Consider the following 15,770-nt stretch of genomic DNA (forward strand, 5'->3'; position numbering starts at 1 on the left):
ATACATTTGAAGCCTTTTTATATAAGCTGTCCACCATGTCAATATGTTTCTCTTTTCATAGTGTAGTGGTCTTTTGTAGAGGTTTTTCATTGCCAGCTAAAATCTTGCCGATAGGGCAGCACATTGGTCAGAAGCAGCCCTGGTGTCATCCCCACAGCACCCCCCATTTGAAATATGTTCCCACGGCTATGCGTACAATATTATATTTTACATTCTGTTCTTGTCCATAACATATTCTATTTACGTGTATAAAGACTATTTTGTATTTTTGTATTTTATTATATATGTTGCATCGTTGGAGGGTCATACGATTTTCATTGCCATTTTCTACATCTGTAGCTGTCTGTGCATGATATTCAAACATTTGAACCTTTTGAATCAGGACTTCTTCATGCAGGATAAAGGGCCAAATAAAGAAGGCTTGAGTTTGCATGTTGACCTGCAGGAAGTAAAGTAATGCATCGCTGGTGATGGGAGCAGCAGCCAAGTGTAAAAAACATAACGATCAGCTTAATTATGGGCTCAATACCGAATATGTATAAGCTCCATTTAAAAGTCAAACAGCGCTTTCTGTCGTAGAACTGAATCTGTAATTAATAACGTCTTTAAATGTAACAAACTCATGATGCATGCTCCCCTTCCACAGTGCAGCAGGTGAATGAAGGGAAAAGTTGGACAAATAATCAATAAGAAGGATTTTTTGGCAACTCTCTACCGTAAGTCCATTATGAATACTTCTACTCGACTCTATTTTGTTTGAATATGGTTATTTTACGAATTCAATTTATTTCTTTGTGTAATTGTTTTGATTTTTCACAGAGATACTAAAGGTCTTACCTGCGTGCATTAAAGGAAGTGTTTATAGGACTTGTTTCCCTTCGTTTTAAAAAGAGTCATGTTGAGTTTATATAGAAGCCTTTATTTAATCAGACTGGTCCCATTGAGGTCATAGATCTCTTTTTCAAGGGAGACCTGCAGCATATAGGTTCCACATGAAACATAAAGCAATAAAGGACATCATACATTATATTTACAGGATACATTTACATACTTATAGACATTTACAAGTGCCCATAGTTTCAACGAGCATTTCATTTAGCCTAGCTTTAAAAACATGCAGAGGAATGAGATCGCTCAGTTTCAATTCTTGCTGAAGATTGTTCCAAGCAAGTGGAGCTGCGCACATAGAAGCTGTCTTTAAGACAGTCCTTGCTCTTGGCACATCTAACAAGACTACATCATGAGATCTCAGACAATAGCTGCTTGCAACTCTCTGTGTGATCAGAGAGCAGATGTAATACGGGAGTTTACCCAACATGGCTTTATGAATAAACGTGTACCAGTGACTGAGCCTCTTTACAGTTAGTGATGACAGACCTGCCTTGGTATACAGGTACAGTGATGAGTGAGTGCTTTACAGTTAGTGACAAATCTCAGTGCGCTGTGATAGGCTGCATCTAACTTGTTCAGGCAATAGGCAGGTGCATTCATATAGACCAGGTCACCATAGTCCAGCACAGGTCAAAAGGTCACAGAGCCTTTTCCTGGCTTCAAAAGAGAAACAGGACTTGTTCCTGAAAAAGAAACCTAGCCTAACCCTCAGCTTTTTAAGCAGGTTATTGACATGAAGTTTAAAAGAGAGACAATCATCAAGCCAGATACCAAGGTGTTTGTAACAGGTAACCACTTCGAGGCAAGGCAAGTTTATTTATATAGCACCTTTCAACACAAGGCAATTCAAGGTGCTTTACAAAAATGAAAGACATTCAGACAAAGGCATTTAAAAACAGTAATTAAAAAGCAAAGATAATAAACTAAACATCAAAGTTTCCCCCACAACTAAGAAAATACCCACAGCCGTACCTACTGTAGTAACCCACTATGAAATACTCGTACCTTGTATCCTACTAAACTCACAATAGTTTGAGCAAAACTAAGAAAATGTGCCCTATAGTCCACCCTCGAACTATAAGATCCTTTCGTTCTTTCCCAAACTAAAACAACTGGCCTCTAGTTTGACCCACAAAGCGTTGAGAAGTCCTTCAGCTAAGTTCACCTGTCTTTCTAGGACTTTTTTGGTATCCTTCCCCGAACCAGAACGGTGCCTGCATTGACGTTCTCTCCTGTGTCGGTGAAGTATCACTCGACACCAGGTTGAGAATCGATGATCAGGCCATAAAAAGTAAATGAGTAAAAAGTTACAGTGCAGTTTAAGATATGAATAGTTCACACAGAAACACAACGGCTCAGTTTCAATTAAAAGCAGCGACAAAAAGAAAAGTCTTCAGCCTTGAGAGTTGCAGCGGACCTGCAGGTTCCTTCAAGCATTACTCCTTACGCAGTTACAATATCCAAAGCAGCCTCTGGTGTCTACGCCATGACAAAGCGTTCCCACTTCAAGAGACAGTAGTATGTTTGAAGAGGGTTTCTATCAGGTGCTTTTTCATGGTCGCTGAATACATACAGTAGTAAACAGACAGTACCAGCAGGAGGCTAAGCATGTCTAAGGTCAAGTGAACTCTATATACGCTCGACTCTTTGTTGTTGAGTAAATAAAGATATAGGAGAAAAAGGAGGGGGCGTGCGCTGAATGCACCGTCCACAATTTGTATGTAGATGACGATTGAATGTGTGTTTTACTCCTGATTAAATCTACATACTGCCTGTACGAAACCAGGAAGTGAGTAGCATTCTTATATGAGCGCACATCCTGAAATCAGTGGCAGCAGAAACATGCATATGCAATCACGTTACCAGATTTAACACCTCCTGCCTAACGCACCGTCACACCAAAGAAGTCCTATTTTTAGTTTTTGTGTTTGTCTGTTAGTCAGCAGGATACCTCAGAAACAATGTGCACAACGCTTTCTGACAACTCCTGCTGCGAGAGAGACTGCATCAGCAACACTCAATTATTCAGGGCTCACTCAGAGGAAGCATCAGAAATGATATTTGGAAACTTTTTTTTAAAGATGTGAAAATCAGGTTCAGTTAAACAGACGGTGCATCAACCTGAGAACCTGCAGCACCTCTTTTCACCCTCTGTCTGAAACCAGAGCCCAGTCTGCTCTGATTGGTTAGCTGGCCGGCTCTGTTGTGATTGGTCGACAGCTTAGAGATGTCCCGCCCCTTAGCCTATCAGGGACAATGTGTTGGAGCGTGAGTGTTTTCCGGAGTGATGTCACTTTGTATTTGCCAGTACTTCTGCTAAGATTGCGTATTTGTTTCATGTCACATGCAAACAACTATTCCTTTAATGCACACATGAAAATATGTTTACATACGAAAGTCTATTTAGATCAGTGATGTGCTGCAAAGAGCCGGATTTCCACATAAGTGTACACCCTAAAGCAGGGGGGTCAAACTCAAACACACAGTGGGCCAAGAATAAAAAAATGGGTACTAGTCGAGGGCCGGACTGGTTCAATGTTTATTGCAGAACTTATTGAAATGAACTTATTGCACATATTAAACCTGGAACTAACAAAGCTTCAATGATTGCCTATAAAAACAACATTAAACATTAAATAATCAGTTGATTCATTTCTTATGGCTCTATCTGCAGCTTCTCCAGAGTCAGTTCTTATGATTACATTTTCCCACAGGCCAACAACAGCTTCAACAAAACTATTTCCCTCAAAGAGAAACCAAACATGCCCTGTTGTCGTGAGAGACAAAGTGCAGAAGGAAACATCCATTAAACTCAGTGTGCTGCTCTGTGATGCTAGCTCAGATACTTGGCATCTCATCTTGGGTGCAAGGTCATCAATGTTTGGGCTCAGGCTCTGAGCTGAGGAGACCCTCAGGATGGAGTGAAGGTGTGCGTGCAATATACCGGCGGACCAGATCTAATAGGAATTAGAAATTATCCTGCGGGCCGAAATTAAATCCACCACGGGCCTGATTTGGCCCCCGGGCCTCGAGTTTGACACATGTTCCCTGAAGTGTATTTAGCAATGCTTTTCTCTGTGGAACACAAAGCATGTTTTTTAATGTACATGCCCATCGTTTTTTTTAGTGCACATTTCTTCAGACTTGTTTTGACAGTCCAAAACATTATTTCGAAGATATTCGCTTCAATACGAGATTGAAGAAAAAGTAGGGAGCTCCATATTTCAGAGGCTGAAAACTCTGATAGAAAATTAAGTTAAGTGATAATCAAAATGCTTCTATTTTAATCTGGTTTGTTAAAATATCGCTGTGAGGGAATCTAGGTGAGTTTATGTTCAGTATCAAGTGTTTCTTCAGAGCAACAAAGATATGCCCTTTAATACGGACAAGTAGGAAATCTCCATCGTTCAGACGCTGAAAACTGCATTTTTGGACATTCTTGCATTGAAAGTAACTTATCAAATCACTTCTAAAATAATCTGTTTTGTTAAAATATCGCTGTAGGTGAATCTAGGTGATTTCCTTCATTGTGTGTGTTTTGGGGGGGGGGGGGGGGGGGTAAAGGGGTTTTAAAGGGCCTGGGGTTCAGAAAGAGGGGCGCTTCCCTTCCACTGTTAGCCGTCTGAATTGTGTTTTTATTCAGAGAGGTTACGCTCTCCCGCTTGTCAAACCAGTTCCATCAAACTAATCCTGCCGTGTCAACGCCTCGGGACCCAGAGAGGAAAAGAGAGGGTATTCGGGGGGGGGGGGGGGGGGGGGGGGTTTCACGGCTCAGAGTTTTGTCTCTGCTGCTAAAGGCCTGTCAGAGCCCTTTCTCCCTGGACCTCTCAGGGCTTATGCAAAACAATGTTAAGATGTCATTTTTTCAAAGTGTTGTGCACACTCCCTGAGCTCCACGTCTGAAGAATCACAGATGGCTTTTCTTTCTGCAGGTTCTTTAGATTTCTGAGATTTCGTGTTATGCTTTTTGTGTTGACGTAACTTTCGTTGTGAGGCTCTGTGCAAAATAAAAAAAGACATATAAGCACTTTTGGAGTGTGCAACGTGACTTATACGTGAGGATGTGATCCGATAACACTTAACAGTCAAATCGAGTCAGAGATTTGTCCTTGCATCAAAGAAAGCTCCATTTGCAACAAGGACAAATATAAAGACAAGAAACTGAGAAACTGACATTTAACGATCAAACTAGCTTTTTGTGTTTGTTTTGCAAAAGCCTTTGAGGATCCTCTTTTGTGAGAAACTCGGAAGCACTTTATTGAAAATGATATATAAATCTGATAGGCAGCAGTATGTCAAGCCTGGAAAGCCAAATGTAACTCGATGTATTCAGGAATGAAACATATATTCAACTTTTTCTTCATGTGTTACCAGCCGACTCAACAGCAGAGAAAAACGTAATAATTACAGAATCCTTAATCAGATTCTTTCTGGTCTCTTAAAGACGATCCCCCGGTGCATGCTGGGACAATTTGAGGAGTCTAAGAAGGACGCAAGGAGCAAGAAAGTGCGGAGAACGAGATGCTGCTTTGACTTTGCAGGGCTTCTTGACTTTGGGTCGTCACACAGGAAGCTGTCACTGCAGCGTTGCATATGCATGTTCTTCTGGAGGCCCAGATGTCCTGTTTTAACAAATCAGAGCGGTCCCCACGGCGACCTGCACAGGAAGCCAGCCCTTAAGGAGTCAAACGCTGAGAGAGTGCAGCAAATCTGCATGAATGCTGTTTCTGTCCTGCGTGCAGCTGGGCTCCTGATTTAATATTACGTTGATCGATAGAAAATTAAAACAAGTTCTTTGTCATCTGGTTGCAACTGTGACGTTTTGCACCTGTGTTACTGCTGTCTTTGGTCCATAGAATCAAAGAAATGATAAGAAAAGCCAAAATAATGGATCAGAAATACATGTAAATTGAACTTTTTTAACATCCAGAACTGGTGAAATAACGTCTTAGGAGTAAGTTCTGTAAACGCTGTATGTTTATGTATTTGCGTTTACTGTAATGATTGTAATTCCTCCTATTTTTGCTAAATTTCTGGCTCATTTTGCTACGATAAAAACCAAAGAACAAAAATAAATGATTGGAAAATCCCAATTAAGGCGATCTTACACATCAATAGGTCTTTAGATTCCTATAGAATCATTTAAATTAGTGCATATTAACGTGAAAAGCTCACAATTGGTCATTTTTCTGCTTTTTATAAAATAGATGCTGATTATTTCCCAGCTGATCTACGTGTTGCAGCTCTACAGTCAGCTGAAGCCATCGTGATTATTGGGAATAAAGCAGGATTACTGCCATCCTGGGAAATCATCCCGTCTCTGCATTCGTGAACATCTCAAATAGAAATCAAATTTAAAAAGTAAGAAATATACAAAATATAAGCAGGATATTATACATACAGTAATCGTGCGAGGAATGGATTATTAAATTGAATAATCAAATGTGCATGAGGTTTCTTAAACAAGGGCTTCAGAAAAACTGCCACACACACACACACACACACACACACACACACACACACACACACACACACACAGTCTATTTGCAGCTCTAATTGGCAGTCAAAGTTTCCTCTGTACGGCATGCTTCCACCCAAAGGAAGAAACAACAATACGCTCGCCATGGAGACAGAAATAGATCTCGGTAAAAAGCATCTCATAATCCTCTCGAGTCGGGATGTCAGAGAAATGAACGCCGTTCTGCCGAGTCGGACTATTTTTACATCGGGAGGCGGAGAAACTGAACTGTGTGCTTTTCTTCTGGGGAACACTCTCACTGCCATTAGTGTCCTGCACTCACATGTGACCTAATGATGATGATGATGATGATGATGAGGCTTCACTTATCTGTCAGCGTGGTGCACGTAAAAAGCCATCTCTTTCTCGTGCACACTTTTAAAGAGTTTGGGCTGTTTTTTGTCTCCATCATGTCTGCGTGTAGCCGGGGAACATCTAGAACACGGTTGAGGAATATTTTGCAAACGTTGGTAATTTGCTTCTGTAGATTACGCTGGAATCCACCAAAAGTTTGCATTACGCCTCATTTCCACGTTTAAAAATCACATTTCAGAGAACTTTTAAAATACAAATAAAGAGTGTTAGTGTGTGTTCTGAAGCTGGGAGGTTTGATGTTGATATCGGTTAGTTTTTACTCGCTAACATGTTCAGCTTTATTCAACTGTTTTCCTCTCAGTATAACAACTTGTATCGGACATTATGCAGACCTTTTGGGGGAAATACTATAAGAGTCATTTCCCAAAACTAACTACTTTTTGACTCCAAATATTTGACTCACTCCTCGTTGCTTTCCTTGAATTATTTCTACTTATTTTCCTTCAAATGTTCAGATTATTTTCAGCCAAATTATACTTTTCTCCACAAAAATACCATATTTTTTTCGATATAATTTTTTTTTCTTTCTTGAAATAAATCAACTTTGCTAGGATTTCTTCTTTCTCCTCTCTCACACACCAACCTGTCCACTTTCATGCCTCTCTATATTCCCAAGCCTTTAACATCACTCACACACACATTTTCATTTATACACACTTTAGCACAAAAAACATGGCAGTTTTTGTAAATGCATGGAGGTTTACAAATAGATATCTTCTGTTAAAACTTTTGATCAAAATATAACAAGAACATTGAACCTAGCTTCATCCAATGTTCCCATTTCTGTTATATTTAATCCATCTTATTTCAGATTTTCCAGAAGTCTTTAGTCTCTAAAATGTTCAGTTTGAGTCAACTTCTTTCCTCTAAATATCACAACTTGCATTGGACATTATGAAGACCTTTTGGGGGAAATATTTTCCAAAGATTAACAACTTTTTGACTTCTGTGGTCTGAAATATTATAACAAGTTCCTTAAAATGATCCCATTCATTTCAATATAATACGAGAATAAAACCTCTCAGAAACTTGTAATACACAATATAAATGTCTTAAAGTCAGTAATGAAGTGAGGAAGTGTCCTGGTAATCCAAACGTTTTAATGTGTCTTACCCTGTCGCGCCTTTAAACAGAGAATCGGGGTCAGAGGTCACGTTGTTTTTTTTTACGACGAGGCTTATATTGGCACATGGCGGCGTGTGAGCAGCGGAGAACTCAGTTTGACCCGGAGAGAGAGAGAGAGCCGATCACCACCTCCCTCCGGGCCAAAAGCCTCCAAAGGATTCCTGACATTCCTCCGCTTCAATTACAGCCTGCAGAGAGGAGTCCTGCAGACCAACGCTGCTGTCCTCTGCCGTGCTGCTACATGTTAGACTTTCACAACGTTCAGGCTTTCCCTTGCTACGGTTAGGAAGGTTTGCTCCATGCATGCACACGCAGTGACCCGAATGCAGAGTGAGTAACCTGCTTCTGAGTCTAAAAGGTTTTTAGAACAGAAGTCATTTCCTTCACATCGTGAGGAGTTTCCCTCAAAGGGTCACATGGATGCACCTCTGGATCTGTCTTTGTGGCCAACAGGTGCTTCTCAGTTTGATGAATCGTTCCTTTATACCCAACATGTTACCTTAACGGGAAACTGAGTCGGCTCTCTAGCTGTCTGTGGCTCTTTTCTGCGGGAACAAAAGCAAATGTCCCCCCTATGGGACGGATAAAGGTATTCTGATTCAAGAAACACGTTTCTGCATCTGGAAAACTAGGAATGTCCTTCAATGGTAAGACATGTGCTCTAAGAGGCCTTATTACATAGACCCTCCAGAAAAACGTGATCCTGCGATCGCAGAATTTACCGCATAATCAGCAAAATGGCGCAGATTTATCAAAAGGCCGCAGATTCCCCACATTTTCCACACAAAGTTTCGAAGTGAGTAGCCTACAAGATTGAAGCTGGTCAGATAACGAACGAGTAAATGAAAACAGAATGAGGCGGAGAAGTGTGTGTGTGTGTGTGTGTGTGTGTGTGTGTGTGTGTGTGTGTGTGTGTGTGTGTGTGTGTGTGTGTGTGTGTGTGTGTGTGTGTGTGTGTGTGTGTGTGTGTGTGTGTGTGTGTGTGTGGAAGTTAGTCTCTAAAGCAGAGGGGTAGGGAGCGCAAACACTTCTTTTTTAATTTGACATGGTTCACCGTTTTGGCATGCTCTAGCTGCCTCTTCCAAGAGTGTGTGTGTGTGTGTGTGTGTGTGTGTGTGTGTGTGTGTGTGTGTGTGTGTGTGTGTGTGTGTGTGTGTGTGTGTGTGTGTGTGTGTGTGTGTGTGTGAGAGAGAGAGAGAGAGTGTGATTAAAATAGCCCTTTAACAATAAATAAACATTGAATGTGTTTAATTGAATAGTAAAGGGGTTTATCGTTAGTGGCAGGCTGTGTGTGAGAGAGAATAAATAAGACAGCCCAACATTTAAAAAAAAATCTATTCTTTTTCGCAACTTTCCGCAATTTCACCGCATGTTTAATCGCATAATCAAGGATTTTAGCCCGCGTTTTTCTGGAGGGTCTATATATCTCTCCTGGATTCAACCTCTGGATCTGTCTGTGAGGCAAACAGGTGCTTTCCCTTGCAGTCCGTTTGCTACGGTTCGAAAGGTTTGTTCCATGTATGCACACGCAGTGACCCTAATGCAGAGTCAGTTGGCAATAAACCTGTTTCTGAGTCTAAAAAGATGGCCGCTCTCTTGTTCCCAAAGCCACGGAGGGAGAAATTGGCGACAGTGTGTGTGAGGCTCCATAATATTAAATAATATTAAAAAAACCACGTGACCTCTGACCCCGATTCTCTGTTTAAAGGCGCTACAGGGTAAGACACATTAAAACGTTTGTATTACCAGGACACTTCCTCACTTCATTACTGACTTTCAGACATTCAGACATTTATATTGTGTATTACAAGTTTCTGAGAGGTTTTATTCTCGTATTATATTGAAATGAATGGGATCATTTTAAGGAACTTGTTATAATATTTCAGACCACAGAAGTCAAAAAGTTGTTCATCTTTGGAAAATATTTCCCCCAAAAGGTCTTCCAATGCAAGTTGTGATATTTAGAGGAAAGAAGTTGACTCAAACTGAACATTTTAGAGACGAAAGACTTCTGGAAAATCTGAAATAAGGTGGATTAAATATAACAGAAATGTGAACATTGGATGAAGCTAGGTTCAATATTCTTGTTATATTTTGCTCAAAGGTTTTAACAGAAGATATCTATTTGTTCCTCCGGTGTTTCTTGTGTTTTATGAACTTGATCTGTTGCCTTACTTTGTGAGAGTGCTGTTGCGCAATCGACGGCTTTTTACGCAGCGTGGTCTGCCTGCGCTCCGTTTGTTGTATAGCGCAGGTGGTCAGGTGAGGGTTTCTCTGGTGCTTGTTTCCAAGTAGAGATAAACACTCTCTTATTAATTCATTTAATTTAATGATGTGGTTTTAAAATAACTCACAATTTATCCTTTTAATTAAAATACCCTGTAAAGGCAGGAATGAACTGAGCTTGTGTTATTATTATTGAGAATGCAAAATGTTTGTAATTTGTGTTAGCATGTGAGCTAACATTTGTTTGTCCTTTGTGTTTTGAAGGTTTTCAACCTGATGAATTCTTGGAGTTGTCTTAGAATAAATAAAGACAAAAAGAACAAAGATTGGAGTTGCCCTCCAGCCTCTCAGGTTCGGGCTAAATCACTGAATACAGGCCAAAACCCAGAAGACCTTGACAGAGAGGAGTTCCCCAACATAGAGACGCCTTCTGGATCTGTCTTTGTGCTAACCTTGCTTGTCCTTGCAGTCTGAATTATAAAGTGTTGCGTTTACAGATACTCGTTTGATAAACTAACTTTGGTAATAAACGCGTTCCGGCAGTAATTCCCTTAAAGGGTGGGGTCACATTCTGCAGAGACACTTATTGGTTCCTTTCGTGGTGGTAAACATCTGTTTGGTAAATGGTCTCATTCACACACATAGCACTCAGTACGGGACGAGGCGGAGAAGCCTTGCCTCTAACCTCCCTCCACGACACAGTGTTGGATGCCTGATTGTCTCAGAGCGGGGGTCTGACGAGGTTCTGACGGAGGATCCTACCTTGCAGCCCTCACAGGCGCTGACTCCATAGTGGTATCCCGAGGACTTGTCCTCACAGACGAAGCAGGGCTTGTAGACTCTGGGGGGGGGCGGTGGAGAGGGGGGGCTGGGGACGAGCTCCTCAGAACTGGTGCTCTGCGTCTCAATGGCTGCAGGGAAACAAACAAGAGGAGAGGATGAGGAGGATGAGGAGGAGGAGGAGGAGGAAGAGGAGGTCTCAGTGATTCATAAGGACATCTGGAAACTACAAGCAGGAGATTTCACATTTTAAAGAAACATAACTTTGTCCTGTTGTGTTCGGGTCAAATCTCACTGATTTCCATCAATCACTAACGTTGTGTTTAGCGTTTGATTGCCTCAGGCCTCATGATATCCTCCACAGTCGGCTTTTGAACATCAAACAGCTGATCAGCGCTTTCATTACACTGCCACTGGTTGAGTCCACGTTGCTGCTCCCGCTCTAAAAAGACCTCCACAGGAAGTGAATGGAGAACCCTGAATTATGGTCATTCATGAGATATTACAAACCGACTACAACCATGTGAATGTTGGAAACAACCTCCATTTCTAAATCCACCAGTAGGGTGTTTACTGACGTATTTATGTCGTAGAACAAAACAAGAGGAGAGGAAGAGGAGGAAGAGGACTCAATGACTCATGCAGACATCTGGAAACTAGAAGCAGGAGATTTCACATTTAAGAGAAAAAACATGATTTAACCGTCCTGTCGTGTTCACGTCAAATCTGACATCATAAACACTGTGCTTTACTTTACGGCGTGTTCTCCTGCTGTATCTCTCAGGTAGTCCACAGCAGATGACAAACACCCACCTCTCCGCCTCTTCCAAGGAACGAGGGAACCGTGCGGCAGTTTCCGTTAGAAAAAATGTTCCGCCGGTCAACATGTCCGTTAAAGTTTAAATCTTCCGTACAAAATTTGAAAAGTGCCGGTCAGAGGTCTTCTTTGTTATTTATTGAGCTTTAAAACAAATTGATAACGACTCTGTTCTCTGTATAATAATATAATCATATTTAATAAACGGTGACTGCCTCTCTTTTCCTCCCCCTCTTCTGACAGCCCAGCAGCAGCAGGAGACGTGGGGAGAGGGAGAAGGGCTATTTCATCGTTATCAGAAAATGATCATATAGGGCTTAGACACGGAGCCGTTGGACCCCCAGAGCGTTGCGTATGCCGGTCTACCCACCTTGGGACCCGTTACCGTAGTCGTTTAGTCCCCCCCCCCCCCCCCCCCCTCACAGAGCTGAGCAAGGCAACGAAACTTAAAATAAGAAGCAGCATTTTACGGCGCGCTATGCATGGGGCCGCCTTGAGGGGTTTCCCGACATGTCGATTCAGTCAATTAAAGGGTGTTTCATGTTGTCGTTGCTGTGGGACTTCTTAATACCTTGGAAAATGCCGTTTACTACTTTTTAATACTTTTTAATAGCCTTAATTTTCGCTAAATTGATTTATCAACTTTTAATACTTTTTAAGACCCCGCGGACACCCTGTGTTCCGGTTCCAAAATGACCTCCATAGGAGATGAATGGGTAACTCTACACCATGTTCATCCATACAGAGAGACTACACACCCCTATTCAAGTAGACCAGTAACAACCTGAAGTCTGTACTATTACGTGCTTTACGTCGGAGAACACAACGTTAACATCTCTCCAGCTTGTGTTAAAGAGCAACTTGCAGGGTTTTCCCCCCTATATTTATGCTTCACCTCGCCTGAAAATGACAATAAAAAAATTAATGCAGGATTTGATATGTTTTACGAGACACGAGAAAGGAATTCAGAGGCGTTTTGAGCTCTGCTACTAAAATCTGCTTTTTTTAAAACCTCATACTTCAAACGCGTCACATTAAGTCACATGGGGGGGGGGGTCCTTCTCTCCGACCAATCTGCGGTAGTAGTTTGTAGTTGGTTTGAGCGGTTGTGTTTTATTGAGCTGGTATTTTTCATTATGTTTCACCATTTGTGATCATGGTGAGCTTGTGTTTGTGCAGGTAGCACACATTCCAGCCTGTCAGGAGTCCAAAGTTTCCCTAACAGGAAAAGGACGAGAGCTAGCTTTTGTTCCTGGGTGCGTTTTGTGCGGGTGAAGAGACGTTCAATGTGACGAAAAACGAGGTCGTTCGTGGCGCACATTATCGACAGGAGGATTATGAGGCAGGTGATCTGATGGAGTTCAGGATGGGATATCAAAGCCAGGACCGTGTGAGGCTGATCCGTCAATACACCTAGCTTCTTTATCAGCTCCGGTAAAAATGATTACAAAAACGAGGCCAGATGTCACTGTATTGTATATTTATGTATATTTTTGGGTAAATGTAGTTTATACATCATTTACCTACACATTTATTCACTGGTGTCTCCAACCTCTAAGTTGCTCTTTAACCTCAGACCTGATTTCAGGCAAAAACACATTCAGAAAACCATTGACTTCTAGTTCTAACTCATTTCCAGGTTTAAGCACTTGCTCCTGCAACGTTTTCAAACCAATTTAAAAGATGGTTTTGCATCTGTGTTTGCTTAGGAGCAGAGATCTTCTTCTCTGTCTTTGTTGGCACTGCTGTGCTTCTCTGTGTGAGCGCCACCACCTGTCGATCAGTGCAACAGCAGTTAGCTGATCTGAAGTCCATCCAAAAAGATATTACAAACCACCAGGTCAGATTGGCTGTTTCTAAGGCAACACTTTATTCCTGTGGCACAAAAGCAAAGACAGAAGAAAGAAGACTGAAAAACACACGTCTCAAATCAATGTGATTCAAGCCAGGCCTGACTGCAGCGAGCAGACATCGTGCTCATGGGAAAAGTGGTTGTAATTGGCAGATTGAGGCGCACCATCAGGACGGAGCAATCAGGACACACTTAGCAGCGCCAAGCGAAAAATGTACCCGACTTTAAATAACTCCACTCCGTCCACATGCACACTGCATATCTAAGAAAAGGGAAAGCAGTCTCTCCGGTATCTCTGCTGATTAGATGACTTTCTTCCGTACTTCATCAGCGTAAACTCAATTACTGAAGCTAGGGGAGCAGCTCTTATAATTACTGGACCTTCGTCCTTGCATCATGGAATTCCCTGCCGGTTGAATCTAATCTGTACATTCGCCCCGTGTGACTCTCTGCACACGTCGGGCTTGCAGTTTAGCATTAGGCAACGTGAGCGGCTCGAGGGAAGACTTAACAAGTCTGAAGCACATACAGAACTTGGATGTTTATCTAATAAGGGGTGAAAAAGTAAAACGATCACCGAGGTTAATTAGAAAGAGATGATTCATAAACCTATCGATTCTCACTCTTATCTGAGGAGCTGCAAGAAGAAGTCTCCGTGACTCGTTACGAAACGGCATCTTTTTAAAAGTTCTGCAGAATCTTTAAGTAGACTTGCATAAAGCTGACATAATGGTGCTGCGTTGGGGTTTAGGGAAAGTTTTCCGGGCTGAATTTCAAGTTTGATTCAGAGCAAACAACTCCCGTATGAGGGGAAAGTCAGACGCGTTATTTCTGCGCTTTCTAAAGGACTGCAGTGCGTTCTGGTTTCTCCGTGAGGACAGACGTTAGTTGATATTGAAGGCGGGTCATCTCATCGCCGTTTCCTTCTGTTGTTGGCAGAGAGAAGTCAGGAGCAGCTTGCACATAAAGCAGATGTATGGAGAGAGAAACACTGGAGGAGAGCCAGTGTTGTGACATAGAGCCATCTGATCGGGGGGGGGGGGGGGGGTTGAAGCTGCATTTAGAGTCAATGCGAGCGTTTGCCTTATAAAGTGTGCAGTGCAAGCTGGGACGGATCTTTAAACCAAGACAGGACTTTTTAAAACCACATTTTAAAGAATAGGCTCGAAAATGACATTCCCAGAACAAAGGACCATATCTTCTAAAAGGGGAAAATTAATAATCTTTTTTCTCAAAGCGATGATAAACCTGTGAGTTGGATGTAGAAGAGTCAGAATCAATATATATGTTTTTATTTTAAAGTAAATTCAGATTGAACATGGTAAGAAAATGTAAATTATACTGTCCGTCCAAAAAGAACTTATAGTGGAAACCACCCTTGGATGATGGTAAGGTAGACTAAAAGCTTTAAGAATCCAAAGTACAACATATAATAAGTACCCTGTATCAAGATTGATTCAAAACAAGTGATATTTGACCTTTTTAGAGAGATTTAGCAAAAAGAAACACTTCTGGGGTCATTTGGGTGGACTTTCCATATCTCTGGAACCCATTGGTCGATTTTGATGATTGACACCTCTTCTAACCGTTAGAGCCAATAGAATCGAGGGGAAGTTCCTAAAATCCATCTAAACATTACCCATTGGTGAATGAGTGATGCGCAGACAGAATGCCCAAAACCGGAAGCTGTCATACATTCTCATAGCTATCATAGCAGCTAATAGGAAATCTCCGTTATTGACATAAATATGAAGATGGATTATCAGTAATCATTTCAAAGAGACACAGACACATTGGATTAACCCTCAGCAGCGTTTTTATAGTTTTAATGCCATTGAACACGACTTTTGATCAGAACAACAGCAACTTCTTATTTTCAGATTTGGTCCCGTAAAGCTAGTTTTCTTGCTGTTGTTTGTTGTCATTTCGCCGCGAGTTCTGATTGCTCAGTGATGATACTTATACTCCTAGAATCTGTGGGATCTCAGCTTGCTAATCGATATCTTGTTTGTGCAGTTCCGATAAGTAATAAGGGTATTCTTCTGAGTTCTGTGCTAAGTGTGTTAGCATTTTTTCGCTCAGGGCTCATTTAGACGCTTCTTGTGAGACTTGTGTTTTGTTTCGGTAAAAATGGTTCGTATCGTCAGTTAGCTGAGTTTCTGCCCGTTAATCGGGTATGGCACATT

General features: G+C 41.6%; 1 protein-coding gene across 3 annotated transcripts in view; it reads right to left on the bottom strand.

The window, feature by feature from the left end:
• LOC307022899 (retinoic acid receptor beta-like) overlaps positions 1 to 15,770 on the bottom strand; it is a 205,629-nt gene that overhangs the window by 66,667 nt on the left and 123,192 nt on the right. For all 3 annotated transcript variants that reach the window (XM_079655808.1, XM_079655810.1, XM_079655809.1), the window contains one exon: positions 10,898 to 11,046. In XM_079655808.1, coding sequence (XP_079511934.1) covers positions 10,898 to 11,046 — 149 coding nt within the window. The remainder of the gene's footprint in view (positions 1 to 10,897; positions 11,047 to 15,770) is intronic.

Source organism: Notothenia rossii (assembly GCF_949606895.1).
Source record: "Notothenia rossii genome assembly, chromosome: 10".
NCBI lineage: Eukaryota > Metazoa > Chordata > Actinopteri > Perciformes > Nototheniidae > Notothenia > Notothenia rossii.